The sequence below is a fragment of the Equus asinus genome, chromosome 16 (genome assembly GCF_041296235.1).
Source record: "Equus asinus isolate D_3611 breed Donkey chromosome 16, EquAss-T2T_v2, whole genome shotgun sequence".
Taxonomy (NCBI): Eukaryota; Metazoa; Chordata; class Mammalia; order Perissodactyla; family Equidae; genus Equus; species Equus asinus.
The window spans coordinates 41,572,456-41,595,406 of record NC_091805.1 but is presented as its reverse complement, the minus strand read 5'-3'; the positions used below and the strand labels follow the sequence as shown (position 1 = coordinate 41,595,406).

General features: G+C 45.3%; 3 protein-coding genes and 1 non-coding gene across 6 annotated transcripts in view; 1 reads left to right on the top strand and 3 right to left on the bottom strand.

The window, feature by feature from the left end:
• ELAPOR1 (endosome-lysosome associated apoptosis and autophagy regulator 1) overlaps positions 1–4,631 on the bottom strand; it is a 69,849-nt gene extending 65,218 nt beyond the window's left edge. Inside the window, exon 1 of one of the 3 annotated variants that reach the window (XM_014835164.3) lies at positions 4,289–4,631. In XM_014835164.3, the coding sequence (XP_014690650.3) occupies positions 4,289–4,441 (153 nt within the window). In that variant the 5' untranslated portion in view covers positions 4,442–4,631. The remainder of the gene's footprint in view (positions 1–4,288) is intronic. The other 2 variants (XM_014835163.3, XM_014835166.3) reach the window with 2 other exon arrangements.
• Positions 4,632–5,512: 881 nt separating this feature from the next.
• Positions 5,513–11,343, top strand: CFAP276 (cilia and flagella associated protein 276). The gene is made up of 5 exons (XM_014835167.3): positions 5,513–5,718; positions 9,464–9,580; positions 10,117–10,232; positions 10,583–10,713; positions 11,142–11,343. Exons 1-5 carry the CDS (start codon positions 5,638–5,640, stop codon positions 11,210–11,212), a joined length of 516 nt encoding a protein of 171 aa, XP_014690653.1. The 5' UTR covers positions 5,513–5,637; the 3' UTR covers positions 11,213–11,343.
• A 1,326-nt stretch (positions 11,344–12,669) lies between these two features.
• Positions 12,670–13,091, bottom strand: LOC123277776 (small Cajal body-specific RNA 2). Its single transcript, XR_006514992.2, has one exon. It is a non-coding gene; the product is annotated as a small Cajal body-specific RNA 2 (non-coding RNA).
• A 1,465-nt stretch (positions 13,092–14,556) lies between these two features.
• Positions 14,557–20,349, bottom strand: TMEM167B (transmembrane protein 167B). Its single transcript, XM_014835168.3, has 3 exons — positions 20,210–20,349; positions 18,176–18,307; positions 14,557–17,102 (listed from the first exon to the last, which is right to left on the bottom strand). The coding sequence occupies exons 1-3, from the start codon at positions 20,217–20,219 to the stop codon at positions 17,020–17,022; spliced, it is 225 nt and encodes a 74-aa protein (XP_014690654.1). The 5' UTR covers positions 20,220–20,349; the 3' UTR covers positions 14,557–17,019.
• Between the last annotated feature and the right edge of the window lie 2,602 nt (positions 20,350–22,951).

The window sequence follows — 22,951 nt, the reverse complement described above, 5'->3', positions numbered from 1 at the left end:
TGGCTATTGTAAATAATGCTGCAATGAACATTGGGGTGCATGGGACTTTTGGAATTGCTGATTTCAAGCTCTTTGGATAGATACCCAATAGTGGGATAGCTGGATCGTATGGTAGTTCTATTTTTAATTTTTTGAGGAATCTCCATACTGTTTTCCATAGTGGCTGCACCAGTTTGCATTCCCACCAATAGTGTATGAGGGTTCCTTTTTCTCCACAACCTCTCCAACATTTGTTACTATTTGTTTTGGTTATTTTTGTCATTCTAATGGGTGTAAGTGACATCTTAGCGTAGTTTTGATTTGCATTTCCCTGATGATCAGCGATGATGAACATCTTTTCATGTGCCTTTTGGCCATCCATATATCTTCTTTGGAGAAATGTCTGTTCCAAGTATAGTCATTTTATCTCTTATACTTTTGGTGACATATTTCCCAAAAGCTCAGGGGTCCTGAATATTTTCTAGTTTTACCCATTTCCCTGTGGAGTCCCAGCGTTGAATAATGTGTTAGAACCAAATACAGGAGGAACTACGGAAGCCTGGAATCTATGACCATACAGTGAAGTAGCATGCCAGAGTCTCAGGACTTTCTCCCACCCAGCACAGGGGCTGATCCCAGGGAAGTCAGAGCTATGAAAAGAGACCACTCTGCTCCGTGCAGCTGTTCTTTCTGTGTTTTGGCTAGTCGCTCCCACCATTTTCCCTTTCCAAAACCCAGACGAGAATCCTTGGCTTGCCCCTCTCCATCATCCTACACTTTCAATCAGTTGCCAAAACTTGTAACCATTACCTTCCGCATATTTGTCATAGCTATGCCTTTCCATTGATCCCACTGCCACTATCCCAGTACAGTCCCTTCGTTAACCTCCTCCTTGACCTCAGCAAAATCTTCTCAACTGGCCTCCTTGCCCCCATCTCTCTGCGCTCATCTTTTGGCCTACTTCAACCATGTTTATTATATATCTGTGCAAATCCACTCTGAGCAGGCTGCTATCTCTGCCAGAAATCCTTCAGGGAGTCTCCACTTAGTTTCTAACTTTCCAGTCTTGATTTCTATTATACCCCACACCTACTGCACCTTTCAGCCACGTGCTCTACTTGCAATTCTCAGGCTCCTTTGCATTTTTCACCTGAGGACCTTCCCTAGGCTCCTCCCTCTAGCTAGAAAGTGCCCTTCCTCCATCTCTGCCCACTGAAATGATTATTCCAGAAGCAGGTCAAGTGCCAGCTGTTCCAATAAGTTTTCTTGTTTTCCTTTCCATCTCTATATTGCCAGTCCTGCATTGTTTACCACACGTTAACTTTATGTCATCATCTATACATCATTATCCATGTACTTACCTTTTCTGCCTACCAATATTTCTTAAGAACCTATGACATGTCAAGGGGATGTATTAGGCACTTTATACATGTTATCTAACTTAGTTTAATCCTCACAGAGCCTCATTAGATAGGTACTACCATCCACATTTTATACATCAGGAATCTGAGGCCGTCAGAAGTTAATTAACTTGCTCAAAGTAGCATCCTTACTAAGTGGCAGAGTCATCACTCATTCAAAAAATTTTATTCCAATCCATGCCTGCCAGATTCCTAAGCCTTACAGGCTTTTCAATATAGATTGGGAGGTCCCTTTGGGGGCAATTAGCACTGGAGCATCAGGACAAGGCAGATCTGTTAAAGGCATTTTCTGCCACTCTCTCATTTGATTTAGATTCATTATGCTATAGGAAATGCTCCTTTGGCTCTCAGTTAGCACTTAGCGTGGGCTAGCACAGGATTAAAGAAATGATTCATGAAGACAAACACCATACAGGATGTATAGTTCCACTGGTGACCCTGGTTATTGTAAAGCTGTGAAAGAAACCCCCAGCCCCAGCACAAGTTTAGCAGTATAGAACTCCCCGTTCCCTGCCACCTCGGTGTAGGTCTTCTGCTAAATCTCTCTGTTTCCCCTGATTAGAGCCAGGGGGATGCCTCAAATTTCAGAAACAAGGTTAGAAAAGCCTTGTTATCATCAGGGGCAGCGTTGGCCATTAATGCGCAACATAGACTCACAAGAAACTCATATGAAGATTAAGAAGGGAGAAAGGCTAGTCTACCCTATATTGGTTTTTTCACCATTTAGGGTTGGAAGCCCCCAAACTTGTTGGGTCAGTTCATATTGCCAAATGAAGAATATTATAATAATGGGTTTATTCTCTTCCTTATTGTTTTTGAGTTGAGAGTGTTCAGCAGCTACTGTTTGCTCAAGGAGAGTGTAAACAGGACTTGCTGACGCCTGAGGCCAATGAGCATGACTCCTAGGCCACTTTCACTCTAGCGTGGGGTATGGATCTAATGGTAAAGAAGCAGAACGGGAAAGGGGGTTAGGTAACTTTAATTGTGTTTTGTTTGTATTTACTCTTTCAACCCTCAAAGCAATCTTCTTTGAGATAAGTGTTATTGAAATACCCATTCTACCGATCCAAAAACTGGTGGTAAGTAACAGGCAGGGACTGGAACCCCGGCATGTGGAATTCCACCGCTTTCCACTGCCCTCAGCTCATGCTCTGTGGCAACACCTTTTGCTTAGGCGAATGTCAGTCATTTAAAAGGACTAAAGGCAAAATTTACATACAAGTTAGAGTTCTCAAGTATCAATATTCTTCCCTCTCTCCAAACCAAGATGATACGAAGTGTTTCATTTCTTAAATGTCTCGCATTTCCCATAATTGACAAAGATCTCAACAAGAAGTGGTAGTTGACTGTAAGAGTCTTACCTTTCACCAGGAAACTCCCATGTTGAATTCTTGGGCAAGTGGGCTTGCTTGAACTGGTTACCTCAGTTGGGCAGACCACAGGCCACCAAGGCCAGTAAGCCACGGCCACTGACAAAATTATCCTGTTCCTAGCCATCTTTAAAACAAATCATAAAGCGGCTGGGTGAAAACATAGACGGCCCAGGGCAGGTCATCATCGGGACTGACAAAAGTTACCAAAAGTCCCACTGACTGGGCTCACGTGTGCCATATTCACAAAAGAAGTCACATATCTTTATTTACACAAAACTTTCTCTCCCTCACTTACTTCTTCACGATCTGTTATGCTGTAGATAGTCTGGTGGTTAGAACATCTTCATAATAATATATTTCCATATGGGGTGGGGCTGTTGTTGCTAATCAGTTAACACTGACAACTTATAAAAGATATTTCAACCTCTCAAAACCTTAGTCAAGTATGGCATTTGGGATTACTTTTATAAGGCTAGACTCTTGATTTATTATGAAGTCTTTCACATTTCCCAGAGATAACAGAACAACTTTTATTTTGCCTTCCCAATGCAGTTGTTGTAAATATTTCGTTACCGCCTCTGCCATATGGTTAAAAAAATTTACTCGGAGCACAACCGAATATCGTTTTTTCAATACTATGGAAACTAAGTTTTGTGACTCCTTAATACCTTTTTGTATCCCTCCAAAAAGAATGTTCAAAAGGCATTTTGGTTGGAAGACATTCACTACCTATTGTCTGAATTATGTTGGCAACATTTTAGAAACACCTTGAAAAAGACTGATGACATATGTCAGCAGAAGTCCGGAGAAGGAAAGTAGAGATTGGTGGAAAATGAGATATTACAGAACTCAAAGTCTGGTCAAAGGTGGGTCGTGTGCTGTCAGGTACTAAGCAAAGCGCACTGGGGGAGGCAAAGCTATAAAGAGGATCCATTAGCAGCCGGGCAAGGTAACTGGATGTTTAATGTCGAGGGGAGAAAGAGACGTGATGGGCTCCTTCAGTCCTTCTCACACATCTCCCACCTTCACACTCCTTCTTGAAGCCATGAGAAAACTACAAAGATTCCCACTTCACTCCACTACTTTCCTCTGGCCTTCCTAACTCTTTTCTTTCCCCACTTCTCCCCTTTCACACTCTCTATTTTGTCCTTCTGTACATAATCTTTGTTTTCAACCACTTTTAAGGTAATTTCATCCCAGCTGGAAAACAACTCATGTCTTCTTCTTCCCTCATTCCCGAGTCCAGCGACCCAGTTTCCTCCTGGGCTCCTTGGAGCTGGGACCTCTCCCCCTGAGCTCAGCAGCCCAAGCTGTGAGGATGATCAATTTCATGAGTCCTCCAGTGGGCTGCTCTCCACGACGCCAATCTGCTCCTCTTCCCTCCCCCCATGCCTCATACCCCAAGAAATCTAAACTCCGAGGCCTCTGAAACTGTCTGTGCCTAGGTCCCCAAGGTCTTCGCCGGGATCCAAGATTTTTCTGACCAAAGTCGGGTAGGGTCGGGGAGGACAGTACCTCTTTGCAGGCGTGAAGCTCCGGTCCCGCTCCCTGGGTCACTTGGAAGGCGGTCCCAACCCAGAGCAGCAGCCACAGAAGCCGAAGTGTGCGCCGCTCAGTTCTTCCCCTGCCTCTGGCAGAGGGATGGAGGCTGCGCCCAGGCTCAGCCATAGCGTTGTCCTGAGCAAGCGGCAGCAGCGGCTCAGGTGCTGCGGCTGCTGCTACTGCTGGCAGAAGGCGGAAAAAGGGGGAGGGAGGTTCTCAGGGGGAGGATGCAAGGGGCTGGACTCGCTTCAGTCACCTCCCTGCGGCTACGCCAAGGCCGCCCATCCTTCCTTCTCCCTCCTTCCTCTTCTCCTCCTACCCACGTCGCCTTGGCAACCGCCTCCTCTTTCCCTCCGCGCGGGTGGGGCAGGGACCACGCGCTTCTCTGCCGCTCACCTGCTGGTCGCCATGGCAGCTGCTGCCTCTGGCGCGCGCCGCGTGGGAGTGCACGCGCCTGGGGTCTGCAACCGGCCCAACAGGCGACCATAGGACACGTGTAAAGAACGCGGTGGAAACATCCTCCAAGCCATCGCCGTCAAATTCATGTTTTCCACTACCCTTTCGGGCCCCAGGCTATTTATGAGCATCTCTAATTGTGCAGACATGGCGTCCGACAAATACTTATTAAGCACCTCCTGTGTGTGAAGCGATAGAAATAAGATTGAGAGGCCGTCTGTCTCTCCTCTAGAAGTTATAGCCTAGAAGAGCGGCCCCGTAGGCGTTATTGCAACAGCCGCCTCTAGAGATCTTACTTCCATCCCGCCAAATACATCCGTGCCTTTACAACCGGCTCTATGCGAAGCCTGGAGACTCGTGTAGTTAAATCGAGTTTAAGCAAGGAGCCTTTGCCTTAGCTGACAACCTTCCAAGCACGACACGTGGGCTCTTCCCTCTCTTGACATCCCATTCTCTCATTGCTTTGAAAAATCCTTTTCTTAGATGTGAGGCAGAAGGAAATTTCTGGGTTATCTTTTAGGACTTCTTTTCTCAACCGAAGTCTTTTGCAGAAGTCCTACACTCCGGGAGGCCGGCGTTTTTCAACTGAGGCTCAGGAGTGCAAATCCAGGGCTCCTCAGTACGCTCAGCTGCGCTTTCCCTCTGTATTCCCAGCCGCTTCCTCCCGAGGGGCCTCTCTGGTTGGACCGCCAGGTGGCGCCCTTCTCGAAGGGAATTCACCTCAGTCATAGATGGCAGGGCAGTTACCTGGCAACAGAAACTGGGCGTTCCAAACAGTTGGGACCCGGGATCCTCCACGTGCCAGGTTTTGTGCGGCTGCGCAGGCCTCCCATCCCTCATAAGAGCGTCTCTCCCTGCATTTTACCATGCCTCCCACCCGAAACCCTTTCCAGCAGCCTACGTTGGATAACGATGATTCCTACTTGGGAAAAATGCGGGCTTCCAAGGTACTGTGGTATCTGGCATAGATTCTCAGCAGGGTCGAGGGCATTCTTCTTTCTGTCGGCACGACAAGCAGAAGTAGTAACTTAAAGGACTCTCGTGAGGACATTGAGTCAGATAACGGAGAAGTCTTATTTCTGCCTGCCTCCATGTCCCCATATTCGGGTCTGCTAACGTTTCAGACATGCTTTTGAGCACAGGGAAGTAGAGCTCTGGTCCAGAGGAGCAAGGGGCTCTCTGCCCAAAGCAGAGTGATTGGTATAATGGAGCTTCAACAGGCCCAGGTTCCACCAAGCCACCCTTTGGCCTGTTTGGAAAGCTGTTCTCTGAAGAGATATGAGATATGGAATGGGAGAGAATCCTCTGAAAGCCACCAGGCCACGCTTTATACATCTGTCTTCACACCATCTCTGTCTTCTTGTCAAGCTGGAATGTGTTTCTGTATGTGTGTCAGTGATTTGAGAATTTAGATGATCTTTTTTCTGGTAGAAGCATTTAAGATGTTTGAAGTGGTGCAAAATAAGGTGGATTAAATGGCAACTGTGGCTTAATAAAATCAAAAAGTTTCCTTTTGTTTATTCAACATTTATTATTTACTATATGCCAGGCACTCTGCTAAACACTGAGGATATATAGATAAATTAGACACAGCTCCCGCTCTCAAGGAACTCTAGAAGAAAAGCCAGACTGACAAAGCAACAGCAAAAGTGCCTGCACAATAGCACATGTATTGTGAGGGATTTATACGCAGTGTGTCATGAGAACTGGGAGCTTAAAGGAAAGCTCCCCAGAGCAGGTGAATTTTGATATCCAAATATGAGTTAGCTGGGCCAGGTGAGGGAGGAGGTGGAATGTGAGTTAGGAAGAAAGAAACAGGAACCAGATATTTCAGGCAAAGGAAGCAGCAGGTACACGTACATGGAAAGGAGAATGAGGGTGGCCTATTTGGGGCCAAAGACTCGGCAATGGCTGGAGCATTGGTGTGAGATGGAGGAGTGAAGAGAGCAGGAGCTGGAGAAGTGATCCTATTGGGCTGGGTGTGCTGTGTAACCATGCTAGTGAGCTAGGATTTCACCCTGGAAGTGCTGGGGAATCATCTTGGGACTTTAAGCACTGGAGTGACATACTACATGGGCGTTTTAGAAAACACAAGGGGCAGTGGATTGGATAAGATGGGAGTGGGACAAGAGGGATCAGCTGGAGGCAGGTGCAGCAATCTCCAGGAGGAAGAGTAATGATCTAAAGCAGTGATGCAGGGGATGGCGATAAGATGCAATGGGCAGGACTGATGGGACCTTGTGGCCCACTGAATATGGCCCCAAGTGAGCGGACCATCTAGGATAACTCCTAGGTTTCTGAGGGCTTAATTGATACTATTTACTGAATGAGGAGTCCAGGGAAAGGAGGTTCAGGGCGGAAGATGTTGAGATCAATTATGTAGATGTTGCTTTTGTGGTGCCTGTGGGACATCTAAGTGAAGGTGAATAGTAGGCAACATGGTTGAGAGTTGTGGGCTGGAGATGTACATCTGGAAGCACAGTATTCACGTGGCGGTTGAAGCCATAGGAGGGAATCAGCTCCTCTAGTGAATGTGAGAGTGAGAAAGGCAGAAACTAACCCCCTGGAGAATACCTCTAAGGGGCAGAGAGAAAAAGCAGAGCTGAGAAGGAAGCTGAGAAGTAACAGCTTAGAAACAGGAGGAAAACCGAGAGGAGCTGAACCCACATAGGAGGAGAGATGATTTCCTGGAATCAGAATTGTGGTGCCAGACACAGCAGATGTCAAATAAGATTAGGTCTGGAAAGGATCCACCTGATGTAGCCACAAAGATCATTGGTCACCAGCAAGAGCAGTTTCAGTGGGTGCTTGAGGCAGAGGCCAGATTGCAGTGGGCTGAAGAGGGGTTGGGAATGGGGAAGAAGTGGAGATAGTAAATGTTGACTCTTTTTTTTTTTTTTTTTTAGGAAGATTAGCCCTGAGCTAACATCTACTGCCAATCCTCCTCTTTTTGCTGAGGAAGATTGGCCCTGAGCTCACATCCGTGCCCATCTTCCTCTATTTTATGTGTGGGATGCGTGCCACAGCATGGCTTGATAAGTGGTGCCTATGTCTGCACCTGGGATCCAAACCAGTGAACCCCAGGCCGCTGAAGTGGAACGTGTGAACTCAACCGCTGCACCACCGCGCTGGCCCAAATGTTGACTCTTAAAGAAGCCTAGCTCTGTAGGGAAGGTGATAGAGTGGCAGCTAGACAGTGATAAAGGAATGGGAGAGAAGCTGGGTCCAGGGGATGCCAGGATGGTGCAACGAAGGCCTGGGTTTAGGGAAGAAGAGTTATTCTTGAGTAAAAGGGACTTCCCTTTCTTTGAGATGGAAGGAAAGTGGATGTGAAGATGGCATTCATGCTTAACAGTCAACTTTTTCAGTGTAACAATCTCATCTTTCTGCTGATAGAGATGTATGTAGCCTTCAAGGAATGGGAGGAGAGCTGCCTATGCTTGCATCATATATATTTGTAGTTTTGTTTCATTTTTGTCTTTCTTGGTGATAGCACAGTACCTGGTACATACTGTTCATTTAATATCTAATTGAGCTGAGTCACACAGCACTTTGCCATATATGGGATGGGGGGGTTTCCAACATCAGATAGGTCGAATGAGATTTCTACTAGGCTGTAGTTGTACTCACTGGAATTCAGTCACTGATTCAGCCAATATTTTTTTTTCTTTTTCCTTTTTTTTCTTTTTTTTGGTGAGGAAGATTGGCCCTGAGCTAACATCTGTTGCCAATCTTCCTCTTTTTGCTTGAGGAGAGATGTACCAATCTTTCTCCATTTTGTATGTGGGACGCCGCCACAGCATGGCTTAATGAGTGGTGTGTAGGTCCACATCTGAGATCCGAAGCCACAAACCCCAGGCCATCAAAGCAGAGTGCATGAACTTAACTGCTACACCAGCAGGCCAGCCCCAATATTTAATTTTTAAACACCGTGTGTACCACGGGTTAGGTCGCTGTGCTAGGCACTGGGATACAGTGGCAGACAGTATGGCATTTTACATGTGATGAAGAAATCAGTTATGTATTTTTCACATTCATGCTTGTGGGGTTTTATTTAGGGGATTCAATGCCCAATGGATCTTTTCTTTGACATTCCTGCAGTCACGATGACCCTTTCCTGCTTACTGAAATCTTTCTCTCTCCTGCTCAGACACTGCATGCTCCTGATTCTCCTGTCTCTGATTGCCTTAGTGTCCCTTCCCTCGCCCCAGTTACAATAGTGTGCAGTTCTCATGAACCACCCTTTCCCTTTTGGCCAGACTCCTTTTTGCAGGCTTCAATCACCACCTCATGTGGACCCTCAGATCTCTATTACTTGTCCTTAGCTCTCCTCCAACAACTGCAGACTTCCAATTTTCTACCTGTTAATTGCATTAGGATGTCTTACCTTTCCTTGAAACATAGGACATCTTAACCTGAGCTCATCATCTTTCCTATCTGCTCCCCACCCTTCACCCCCTGTCCCACTCCACCCTGTTCCCTCTATTCCTGGCCCATTTCTGCCAGTTCTGAGATTGAAAACTTAGGAGGATCAGAAGCCTGAGAGTCTTGCCCCATTTCGTTCTTCTCTTGGCAGATGTCCCTCTGAGATTCAATTAAAATAGGATGGCATAAGGGGATGGATGTCACTGAAGCTACCACATCAGCAAGGCCTCCTATAACCAGGCCCTGGGTGTCGTTTTTCTTTTGCAGAAACTGCCATATAAGAACCCAACTCACCTTGCTCAGCAACAGGAACCCTGGAATCGGCTCAACTCAACTCCCACAATCAACTCCATGAGGCGAGATGCTTATTTTTTTGATCCTGAGGTACCAAGCATTGAAATGCTATTTCTCTTTACATCCACTTAGGACTCATTAATATCCTTTTTAAAAGGCAGCCTGTCCCTGACTGCTTCAGCACCTTTATTTTGTCCCCAGTCCAAGATTCTACCAAATCCGAAACCAAATACCAATTTATCTGGCCTCTGGGGAGTCAGAAGGCTTGGGTTTTGCTCCAGTTGATTATCTGGTGCAAATCATTTTCTCATCAGACTTCCCACTTTTCTGATTACAACCATGAATGAGGTAACACCCATTAAGCCAAAGTCAAGGACAGTATAGTGATTCCCATGTCTCCAGGGAGAGCTCACCACTCCTTGGACCTAACCATAAGAGACAATTCTATATTGACAAGAGTTAAGAAGTCATCACGTACAACAATTTGGTGTGTATGGAGCTGGTAGATCTTCAGGCCCAAAAGGGGTTTGCTCTGCTTTTGGGGAAGAGTAGAGCCCAACAGAACCTGACCAGAGAGGGGTCAGAGGTGGCAAGTTAACCCTGGGGGTGGCTGACTTTCCCTGTAGATACCAAAGGATGACCTGGATTTCCGCTTAGCAGCCTTGTACGATCACCACATGGGGATGTTCAAGAACAAAAGTGAGATACTGTTACAGCAGGAGACCACCCAGGATACCCGTGGGTAAGTGGTGGAGGCGGAGCCCCTCCACCCTAAGGGCAATGCCATCCAATCATGTAAGGTAAAGTGTCACATGGGAAATAACAATCAATGGGTACTCATTTGTACACAGATTTCCCTGTTTTCTTACATCTGTATCTGTAATGCAATTTCACTATTTTTATTATCTAAAATGAACAGAGATCGTCCAAGATTGTGCTCATCTGTATAAACAAAATCTTCGGCTAATTCCACAGAGAGTAAAAAGGGCCTTTGGCTGATTTTTGAGGTTACATGCAACTATCTTTCCCTCCTCACTTTTCTCCTCCTGATTGATTTCACTCTCCCCTGTTCTTCCCCACACCATCTTCTAGACGCAGCAAGATCCAATTCCCTGGAGAATGTTTACCCCCTCCCTCGCTACCCCCCATCACTTCCCGAGCTAACATCAGACACTGGATCAACCCTAAGAAGGAGTCTATCCACAGCATCCAGGGATCCATAGGTAAGGGTTAAAAGACTGTGTGGGCAGATAGTTGGGGCAAGAGTTTTTCTAAATGGACCCAAGATTCAAGGAGTTGAGGTAACTGGCTATTAGGGACCTTCAGGGATAACTGAGAGTCTTGGAAGAGCAGTGATTAAGTTGGCACATCTCAGACTAATACCAGGGACATGCTGACTATACAGCTAGCAAATGAATTCCATTTTCAGAGCCTCTAACTCAGCCTTAGGTCTAGGGGACTAAATTTCCAGCAAGAGGCAGAAACCTGCGAGTGGAAGACCTATAGCCCCCTCTCATCAGTCCTCTATATGCCAGTTTCCCGAGCTGTTACAAGAACCTTCTCCAGAGTACCTATAAATGTATGGGTGATTACAGGTTCCCAGACAAGGTAAAGGATCTGAAATTCACAGCGCACTCTCTCTTTTCTCCAGTTTCCCCTCACACTGCGGCCACCAATGGAGGCTACTCCCGAAAGACCGATGGTGGCTTCTTCTCCACCTAGTGCTGACAAGCCCCTGGATTAATCAGTCATAGTAGAACATCCTCCATTAAATAGATTTGTGCAAGATGAAGCCTGAAGTGTCTGTTACCCATGGACTATGAGTTGCCACGTGACTACTCTTAAAATATGGCAGGGAAGTTTCCTAACTTCTAGAAACTAGTCCTGCTGCGCATATTTGCAACCTGGAAAGTCATCTTGCTGTAAACGATTTAGGACACAACAGCGCTGTTTACGGCAGGAGACAGGTATTCATATTTTGTAAACTGGAGTCATTCCAACCATAAGATACATCCATTCAACATTTCTCACAAACCTTTATGTCAGGCACTCAGCTAAGCATTGGGGAAACAAGAATGGACACAGCCCATGCTCTTAATGAGCTTACCAACACTGTAATTTTAGTAGCTCTATGTAGCATTAATATTTATGCTGGGGTCACACTTAACAGATTTCAGACCTCCTGAGCTGTCATCTGCTGGCTCTACTTTTCCATGAGGGCCCCATCTCCCTGGTCCTGGCTCCTTGCCTTTGCTCATTCTCTCACTCTGCTAGTGTCTCCTTGCCTGGAAGTCTTCCCTTTTCTGTGTCAATTTGTGCTGTGATATATAACCCCCAATTCTTATAAACGTGGTTCAACAATCTGGTGCTTGGGTTTGAAACCCAAAAACTGATGCATTAATGTGGTTTCTAATATTACAAGCCACTCACAAGAACCTACTGTTGGACTGGGCATGATATGGGCAGACCTTTTAGAATATTTTAGGGCAAATTCCCATTTCTAAGTTTGGATAGCATCTGCGTTGTTAATTCAGATCTGAAAAGGCTTCTTCCTGGTACTCAGGCGCAGTCCTTAAATACCATCAAACCATCTCAACCCTCTTCCACAGACACTCCAATCTATTCAGATGCTATCTGCTGCCAAACGGCACCATGAAGTTTCAGTTCTCATTACTTAGAATGGCTGAAAGTGGCAGAGAGGTGACTCTGAATAGTCACCTCATGCAGGTTATTTGATACTGAACATCAAAAAATTACCGTGATCCATCATGCATCGAGGCTTTTAAAAATATAGATTCCCAGACCTCCCTGATAATTCTAATTCAGTAAATCTGGGGCGGGTCCCTGGAATCTGAATTCTTGTAAGCTTTCCAAGTTCTCTTACGGATACATACACGTATACAGACACGCATATATACCTATATCCCTTAGCGGCAGACGCTGTATAGTGCCTTTACACCAGAGGGCACCAGTGTTGGCACCATACAGTCATCATGACAAGGCAGGCCTAAAGAAAACAAGGGAGGAAGCAAGGAAGAAAAGCTGCAGCAGAAACAAGGCCTCCGTCCCGGTACAGCTCCCGCTGCCGCGGCGGGGGGGGGGGGGGGGGGGGCGGGTCCCCGCCGACCGTTAACGCATTAGCCCCAGCGCCACGGGCGGCCGAGCCCCCGGAGTCGGGCTCAGATCAGAATCGCCTCGATAATCAGCGGCCTGGGACAAGCCCGGCCTCGTCTATCTGATCAATTCATCACTTCTGAGCGCCGGGCCCCGTAGGACCGGCTCCGGGACCTTCAGGGCCGCGGCGATGCCGCCGCCTAGGGGGCCTCGCTGCACAGCGCCCCGAGGAGTGGGCTTCGCAGGAGGGGAGCTTCTCATTTCGGGTCGGCCCGGCGGGGCTGGGGTCACAACCCGATCAAATAAGATCAAGGTGTAGGCGGGGGGAAGGGCGCAGGGGCGGGCACGCGCACTCGCCTTGCACGCCCCACGCTCGCACTCACACATGCGCCCGTCCACTCACACGCTCGGCCAGCACGCGCCTTCCACACAACACCACAGCACAACACACACTCCCCAACCCCAGGCCGCTTTCCCTCCGTAAAGCAGCGGAAGTCCGCACCCTCCTTTAAAGCTCTCTGCCCCTCCCCCGCCTCGGAGGATTCTGGGAGGAAACGCCGAGCGCAGGGCCCCGTCGAGCGATCGCTCTGCTGCCCTCTCGTGGCTCGGAGGGGAACCCAGGTCCCAAGGAGGGACGGGACAAATTCCTACAATACTGAATCATGGTTGTCTTTTGATCTTTGTGCAGCTACAAATTTATATCCATACCTATAATTTTTCTTTAATCTTTGATCCAAGTCTTTGATCCAAGTTCTGGAAACAAGATGATTCAATCTCAGGAAATTTATGGGTGAATGACTCTTTTCCCATTGAGGTGAATCCTGGTCATTACCAACAGCAGCTTGCCCAGGAGCTCCTTCCTCCAAGGGAGAAGGCAAACATTATTTTACCAAAGGGAAAGGTGAGAAGACATCATTTAAATCCAAAGACTAGGTAGTCAGAATATTTGTAATATGAGTAAAGGTAGGAAGGCATATCCCTGTCCTCACAGAGAGCCCCCTTGCTACCCAGAACTTGATGGTATGGCAGTCATATTGCTGAACCTTCATTTACCCTGATATCTTTTAAAACATATCTGAGGAGCCAGCCCCAGGGCTGAGTGGTTAAGTTCACGTGGTCGGCTTTGGCAGCCCAGGGTTTCGCCAGTTTGGATCCTGGGCGCGGACATTGCACTGCTCATCAGGCCATACTGAGGCAGCATCCCATACAGCAGAACTAGAAGAACCTACAACTAGAGTATACAACTATGTACAGGAGGGCTTTGGGGAGAAGAATAAGAAACATATCTGACTTTCAAACTCCAGAACGAGTAGACTGAAAAAAAGTAGTGATTATATAAGTAGAATTAGTTCCTTTCACAACAGAGAGCACCATTTTAATGTCTCAGTTGCTTCTTTCTCCTTTTTCAATGAAATAGGTATGCGTAGGGAGAAGATAATTCAGAAGAACTTTGGAGATTAGTAGAAAACCATTTGTGAATTTATAACTTGTGCTAGTCCCACCGTGCATTTGGAATAAACACATGGGGGGAAAGTATTCATTGCATATGCCAGAAAAGGATTCATTGCATATGCCAAAATCCCCTTGGCTCAAGGATATTCTGGTTAACCTGATAATCTCATTTGAATGAAGATGTTTATGGCTGGTAATGGCAGATGATAACTGTATTTTAACAGCAGTGGTAGTAAAATGTATTGGGGAGTTTTATCTACCTTATTTAATACACACAAAAATTTACTCATGTATATATGCTGATACATATATCAGCTCCCCCAAAAGAGAAAGCTATACCCTCACAGATTCATACATTCAGTGACCATCACAATGGGTTAACAGGAATGATGCTACTCACTAATATAAACTAAAAAGGTATACACACTATGGGCAGACTCCAGGGGAGTACTGAATAAAGTTCAACAAATTCAGCATGTGACAAATAAAATGGAAAAAAATGGTAGGGAAAGAAATTTTATTTTCAAGGATTTGTGCAGACAATGGTGAATAAAAAAATTGTGTTTCAACTATAAAAAGCTGACTTCATTCCACCCTGGCATATAGGGTTTATGGTGATGCCAGTCTGAATCAGAGGCAATATTGCTATCCTCACTCTTCCACCCCTAAAAAGACTCCCTTTGAGGAACAATTTCCTGCAATTTTCAGTCAAAAATATATGACACATCAACCAAAGTAATGAGTTAAACAGGTTTCTGCTCATCTGCTTACATAAAGTCAAGAAATGAAATAAGCTGTGTATTTCTTGCTGTAAATTACCTTCACTCCGTACACTTTTGGGGTACATTCTGGTATGAAAATATCTCAAAATATAACAATTCAAGAGTTTAGGTTAAGATGACCCACACAACAGGCTGTAAAAATTGGTTTGAAGAACTAGAACTGTGAAATAGAACTAGTGTAAAACATGAAGCAGCTCTAAGCACCAAGCTTAGAGACGTTAGCCCTATTAGAAAACAAAAGTCATTAAAGCTACAAAATAACAAGTGCAAAACGTGCTGAACCTGTATTTCCAGGGAGTGACATTCTTGTTGGCCAACAGATCCAAACTGACACCCACAGGTGTAACTCTTCTTTCCTGTTCCACTAGATTTCCTTTCTCTCATGTGAAAGAGCCTCAGAAATAACAATGGAAACCATATGAATCATTGAAATTTACCCTGTGGACCAATTCCTGAAGAGATAACAGCCATGACTCTGAGATGAAAAGACATGTAGTGTTTACTTGATGACCTTCTATACTTCTAAAAACCCTCAAAGCACTATACTGCATAATTCAGAACCTAAACTTCCTAGCAGCTTTTGTCCTTTTGGAGTAAGACAAAAGACAATTTATTGCCACACAGGGGTCAACCACAGCTACCTTGTCCACAGTCAAGTTTCACTTTAATGGACAATTCAACTGGTAGACTTATACCTATGCTTGCATTTTACAACAACTTAATTTCAGACCAACTCCTTTTTAAAAAAAATAGAGGAGTTCTAGGCTTCATAAATGCAACAGTTGATCCTTTTGCATATATGAGGAGGGAATGGAGAACTCTTCCCTTCAAACGTTGAGTCATCTAAAATGATTTGCTCAGGGGCTATCGTACTCCATGGAAAAGCCCATCAGTCTCAACTGCAAACCTCTGCTTTCCTTTACTTTAGAAAACACCCTCATTTTATTCATGGATTCTATAAACTGTCCAAACATGCCTAAGAATCTCAGCAACTTCTCTCACTTACTCAAATTTCTCATGTTCTTATAATACACAGACTTTCCAAGAGACAGCTAAAGAGTACCGCAATAGGAAGAAAATTAAGAGTTGGCCAAGACAAACAAGTAATCAACCAAAAATTGCCATAAAAACCCAGATTTAAACAAAGAATAAGTTTGTATATTGGATAACAGGACAAAACTTCCATCTAACATCACAACAAATTCTTACACTGGATGACTTTACTAGTATATGAATATACTAGATTTATTTATCTCTTCTACTCTAACTGCAAATATATTAAACAACTATTTCTTCAATAGTTTCTCTTTCCTCTAGTTGTGGCATTTAAAACTGAGTAACAGTGTATAGCACTCAGTAATTTAGAAAATACAAAAGACTTTAGGAAAATAGCAACAATGCATTCATTTTCCATATACCATTTGATGGGGTGAAGTCTCCTTTTGGGGATTCTGGTGAATAGAACATTTCTTCTTGTCTAAGTTACTGCTTTCTGGTCTCATCACAGACAGATAATTCCCAAATCTTATGTATGCCCAGATTCTCTTGGCAAAACTCTTGAGTTACCAGCCCACAGCATAGCTATTTCATCTGTTCTCTTTTTGCAATGAGGACCATGCATCTCTCTTATGTTCCCAGATGGGTATATGAAAGACACATTTCCAAAGCCAAAACATTTCTTGGCATGTATAACTCCTGTTTCCCACCCAGTCCCTCTCCCAATTTGCCAAATCCAAATCAAACAGTGAAAAAAAAGTCAAGTCTTGAAGATTATCACTCCTTCCAAGAGGTGTGAACACAGCCTATGTCGTTCCCTTCTGAGCCTCAGTTTGAAAAGACTCTGATGAGGAGCTAAAGAACAAAATAGGTGGCAGGTTTGTAAGCAGGAGCTATGTAATCTTATCACCGAGGGATGTAATTCATCTGGACATTATATGCTCTCTGCCAAGGACTGATTTACACACAGATCAAAGTAAGTTGGCTTTCTGGAGTCTCCTGAAGCATAAATAATGTCTGTAACCATGAAGAGTTTTCCCCACATATGGCAGGGGCAGATGCTATGGTGTCATCCTGGGGACTTGGATGATTTTAGCTGAACTCTCCTACGGTGGGCCCAGGCCCCGACAGGTTCTTCACCCTCGTCCCCTTGGTTGGCAGTTGGTGAGATGGATGCTTTGGAATTCATTTTATAAATAAGACGTAAAAGGCCATTACAATGCAGGCGATTGCCACAGCAGCATGCAGCCTGGTTCCAATCACAGCGGCTAGCAGACAAAAGTAAAAAGAGAAAAGAAATCACACGCTGCCCTTTACAGAAGTCCTCACTTTCAAGGTGATATTGTGAAATCTCTAGTCACAGATGAAGAGAACTAGCAAGGGTCTCAAGAACCCATCCAGGAATGTATTTAAATACTACCCTTAAGCTCTAGGTTCTAGGTCAATAAACTGTTTGTATTTTGCCCTATTTTGAGAAAAGACTTAGGTAGGTAGGATTCCAGACAAAGGTGCCCAAAATAAAAAGTAAAAAAAATCTGAGCTAATGAAATCAGAACTTAAAAGAGACTCCAATATATTAGTTCCAGGAATTCAGAAAAACTTTCCAGGGGCTGGCCCTGTGGCCAAGTGGTTAAGTTCACAAGCTCCGTTTCAGCAGCCCAGGGTTTCACTGGTTTGGATCCTGGGTGTGGACATGGCACCGCTCATCAGGCCATGTTGAGGTGGCGTCCCACACAGTACACCAGAGACACTCACAACTAGAATATACAACTATGTATGGGGATACAGGGTGGGGGTGGGGGGCAGCTTTGGGGAAAAGAATGAAAAAAAAGAAGATTGGCAACAGTTGTTAGCTCAGGTGCCAAGCTTTTTTTTTTTTTTCTGCTTTATCTCCCCAAACCCCCCCGTACATAGTTGTATATCTTAGTTGCAGGTCCTTCTATTGTGGGATGTGGGACGCCACCTCAACGTGGCCTCACGAGTGGTGTCATGTCTGCACCCAGGATCCGAACCCTGGGCCGCCACAGCGGAGGGTGTGAACTTAACCACTCAGCCACGGAGCCAGCCCCTAAGGTGCCAATCATCAAAAAAAAAAAAAAAAAAGAAACAGAAAAACTTTCCATTGGGAAAATATTCCTCCGAACAATTCCAGTCCAGCCTAAAACTGTTTAAATTTATATACTTTTACTCCATGGAGAACACTAAAATTACCTTGATGCTAAAATAAACAATTATGTAAAAGTGGAACCAAATACAAGCCCAGCCTATCCCATCCCCCACTTTGTAGCACCTCACTGCCCAGAGATGGCAATCTCTTCGCCCTGTCCAGATATGATCTTACCTTTGTAAAACACACCCCAAACTCCCTTCTTCTCTGACAGCAGCCAGGTTTTGAGACGAGGGACTTTCTTGAAGTAGGCACAGGTGCAAACAAAGAGCAAACCAAACACCAGAATCCCGTCCAAGGAGTACACTGTTACAGAAAGAAAAGAAAACCTTGGTGTGAATCTAGCTTGGGACAGGTGATCCCACTTGACAACTCCCAGGAGAGCAGAGTGTGCCTGGTACACCATCAAGATGATAAGCTCATCTGCAGTGCCAATCCTTGACAGGAGGGAACCAAGGTTTTGGGATAAACAAGGCCACCTTACTGTTCCCCCAAATTGCTTACAGACATCCCGGTTAGAATAATTTCACTGCCCACTCCCTTCCCCTTTCAAGAAGTACAAATCCCGAGAAGAGTACATCAGTTTATGTGGAAGCAGCCTCCCAGAGATGTCAGGGCTGGCAATAGGTTGAGAGAAGCATAAGAACTCCTTGGAGCCTGAGCTGAGAGAATTAAATATGTTCTTATTATAAACCACTCATGTGATAAAGGAGAGCTAGATATTTAGCCAAGTCTCAGATCTGCATCTGTTGGTGAAGAATGTGTTAAGGCAAAAAATAAAGCTTAATGGAAATTGCAAGAGTTCGAATCCATATGACTACAATCTTACTCTTCATGCATGATACAACTCAAATTTCTGCCAGAATAACAAGAGATTCTTGTAAAAAATATACATATCTAAGGCTTCAACATAGTAGAATAATTGTGGGAAAAAAGCTTTGAACAATTAATTCTATTTCTTATATACATATACCAAGCTATTTTGTGTACATATAAGCGCAATGAATCACCTAGCTGCAAAAAAGATATTGGACCACAAAGGGGGTGAGGGTGACTAAAATTTATTCAGAAATTATGTCAGACTGCTTGCATTTCCTGGTTCCGGCGATTTCTTCCTCTGGGTGATGTCCCTTCTCCTACTATGTGTAGTAATCTCAGACCTCCGACTACCCAGGAAGCTCTAAAATGGTATTTTACATAACTAGCATGTGCCAGTTCTGGACCACTTTATCTCCCTCTCTCCCTCCAATAAAACTATCTCACAGGTGTCACATAAAAAAGGGTCCAGCAAATTAATACACACACTGAGTTCTTACAGAGTGATACCTTCAGGTGCTAGTCTTTTTCTCCCATAAGTTTTTGCAGACAATGCCAAAACTCATGAGGAGGTGAAATTTGAGTCTTCAGTGCCAGGCTTATGGAAAAGGTACTTTTAAGAAATGCTTTCCTGTGTCCCTCAAATCATACTGCCTCAGCGGCCTCGTCTTCATTCCTGTAAGGCTGACTCTTAAGACCATGAAGGCCCTGCTTCCTGCCCTTCTCTGAAATACAGAAATCAAGTCTATAAAGTGTTTGAAGAGTCCTGGAATATTAGCTCAGATAAACAGGGTGGCAGCTGCCACACCATTTAGAAGAGGCAGCGTCTAAAGCCAATCCTTGCAACACTAGCCAGGGTCTCCAGATGGGATCACCCAGGCAGGACTTTAGAATCAAACAAGAGAAAGCTTCCCAGCACTTTTTCAAACAAGAACCTTTTTAGGGTCTACATTCATCCTCAAAATGTGTGGGGCTTGAGATTCTCTGTGATTTCTTGGTCGTCCCAATGAGCCTACTGTCCGAAAGTATGAGAATGTAGGGGGCTGGGAGGAGGATCCTCTCTTCCCTGGTGCTAAAGCAACAGTTCAACCCGGTCCGGCCTCCCCTCGAGGCCTTTAAGAACCAGAACGAACTTCCAGGAAGGGGAGAGGGAAAACACAGGGTAGAGGTCGAGAACTCGGGGTGTAGGCACGAGAGGCAGTGGGGGTTATAGATGGGCGCAGAACGGGGGAACCCGGGAGAGGGTGGGGGACAAGAGTTAGGAGCACCGAGGGGCCAAGGGGGGCTGGGCTGGGAGGGGGCGGGGAGAACGGCCACGTCAGTCCCAGCCCCGCCCGCCACGTTTCCCCTCGTCCTTCACTCCCATCCTCCGCTTTGGGCACTGGCTCTCACCGTTCGTCATGGCGCCTGGACCCAGGCCTGGCTAGGGGGTCCGGGGTCAGCGGTGGTAGCGGCGAAGGCGGCGGAACCCAACTCCCGCTTGACACTTCCCGATCCGGCCGCAGCGACGGGCAGGAGCCTTAGTACGCAGGCACAAGGGCAAAGTGGCGAGCGCCAAACGCAATCAGGAGTGGCTAGTAGATTGCCGAGCTAGGGGGGCCTGGGTGGGTGGTGCTTGCCTGATTACGCTCTTGTAAGAGCACTATCCAGAGGCTTCGTACGTGGTCATGGTAACCCAGTCTCTTTTGGGTTCTCCTGTGAAGTTACTGCTGGGGCGTAACCTGACCTTTTCGCCTCGGTGTGTTTGGAAAAGTAAAGGCTTGCAGTTTTGCATTTCATTTTGCGCTGCGGCCCCTGCTGTGTGTGAGTGGTGTGTTTGTAAGCAGGCCACCTACGAGGAGAGCTCTGCGTCCTGCCCTTCCGCTTACTAGGACCCGGAGAGCAGGGTTCAAGAGGCGGCCCCTGCGACCTCCGGGCCTGTCCTTGCTGCGCGACTCTTTCTTACTCCTTAGGGAAATCTGTATAGTTAGGCTACGTCTGAACTTGCAAAATGAAATAAGGAACATTATATCAAAAACGAGTCGCGTATTTCATATGCTACAGCTCCACATTGTTGGGAAACATTCAGATCATTACATTTTTGTATGGATTTTTCTTTAAACCATCAGGAGAGTCTCGATTATCTCCTGTATGTAGTTAATGCTGGGGTCACCTTGGCCACTTGAACCAGTAATCGGCCATATCTTGACAGCGCTTCTCACAACACTTGCACAACTGGACGAAAGATATCGTCAGTTTAATGGTGGAGTGGGGTGGAGGAGACAAAGCCACAGATTCCTTTTTGTAAACTGAAAGCCTTAATTGCACACAACTCGACCTGCTTTATTAGAGTCCGGGAGAAAGTGCGACTCTGAGTCCTCCGAGGAGAAATCGTTAAGTACTATAGTCCGCAGTGGTTGTCGAACTCCTAAAGGGACTCTCTCCCCCTCTAGCTGTAGTGCCATCTGCTGGCTGGGGCCTGGTTGGTTACGCGGAAGAAAAGCTACCAAAGCCTCCATCTAGGAGCTGGAGTGGAGTGGCAAGCCAAAAAAGTCTAATGCAGGACATTTCCTTGCAAAAGTATACATAAACGCAGAAACAAAAAGCAAATGGAAAATGTACGGGACAAAACTTAAGACAAAGCCAGATAAGTGCGTGCACATGTACAATGCAATGCAAATAATCCAGAATCAATCTATAAATCAAAATTAGGGTGAGTTTATTATGAGCCAGATCTGAGGATTAGCCGAGGGCGAAAGAGGTAGGGTGTACAGAGTGGTTATATCCCATCTTGGAACAAAGAGCATACATCACATATGATAAGAATGTCTCATTTACAGTAGTCACGAGATTGCTTTGCTGGCACAGCAAATTGGTGAACACAGCAGGTCAATGGTCACAATTAATTAATCCTTAGTTCAGAGAGAGATGCTTATCCTTAAAGAGATGCTGATACGGGGGGAAGTTACGTCGCTATCTTTAAAGGCATCATTCTTGTCTTTGGGACATGGTAAATATTTAAAGCAGTTATACAATGCATGTACAACAGGCCACGTCAGGCCCTTTGGAAAAACAAGGTCAGGCCGAATTAGTTTTAACCCAAATGGCTTCCTTATTTACTCCATTTATTTATCAACATACAGACAAATCCCCCTGCCCAAAAGAACTGCTCAGGACCACTCAGAAAAAACAACAAAACAAAAATCCCTAATTGTCTTGGCCTTTGAACCTTTCATCGGTTGTTATTGAAAACAGCATTCAGCACTAATATCATCACCAGCAACTGACTGTTAATTCCCTGAACCACGGCTGGATAAAGACCCCAAACTAGGGGCTGGCCCCATGGCGCAGTGGTTAAGTGCGCACATTCTGCTCCAGCCGCCCTGGGGTTCACCGGTTTGGATCCTGGGTGTGGACATGGCACTTCTTGGCAAGCCATGCTGTGGTAGGCGTCCCACATATAAAGTAGAGGAAGATGGGCATGGATGTTAGCTCAGGGCCAGTCTTCCTCAGCAAAAAGAGGAGGATTGGCAGGAGTTAGCTCGGGCTAATCTTCCTCAAAAAAAAGACCCCAAACTATTCTAACCACAGCCTAAAGAAATTTATATTCACTAATTGGACTGAATCACATAGCTCATCTTCATCTAAAAAATTTCTCCTCTTTCTTGGACAATATGAAACTACATTATCCTCGCTGGCCTGTACCTAACTGTTGTCTTTACTCAGGTTCTTCTTCCACTTAAATATAGATGTTTCTAAGATAACCAGACCCTCTTTTTCTCATTGTTAACCTCACTTTGCGACCTATTCTTTTCCATGGCTTCAGCTACCACCTCTACGCACAGTTCTTCAGTTGACGTCCACCCAAGCCCCAGTTCTACATTTCTAACAGATGTTCTTCTGACAGCTGAAATGTTTAAAGCCAAACTCATTCCCCCTCTGATTTCCCAGTTTCTCTGATTAATATTCCTTTTCCCTTAATCATTAAATTTAAAATTTGTAAATAATATTTGAATCAATTAACTCTTGTTTTCAAAATGTCATTCAAATTGCCCCCTTTTCAATCCTACAGCCATCACTTTAGTGATTTTACCATTTCAGTCTTTTTTAAGCATCAATTATATCTTCCAACAATGAAAACTTACACTTGTATAA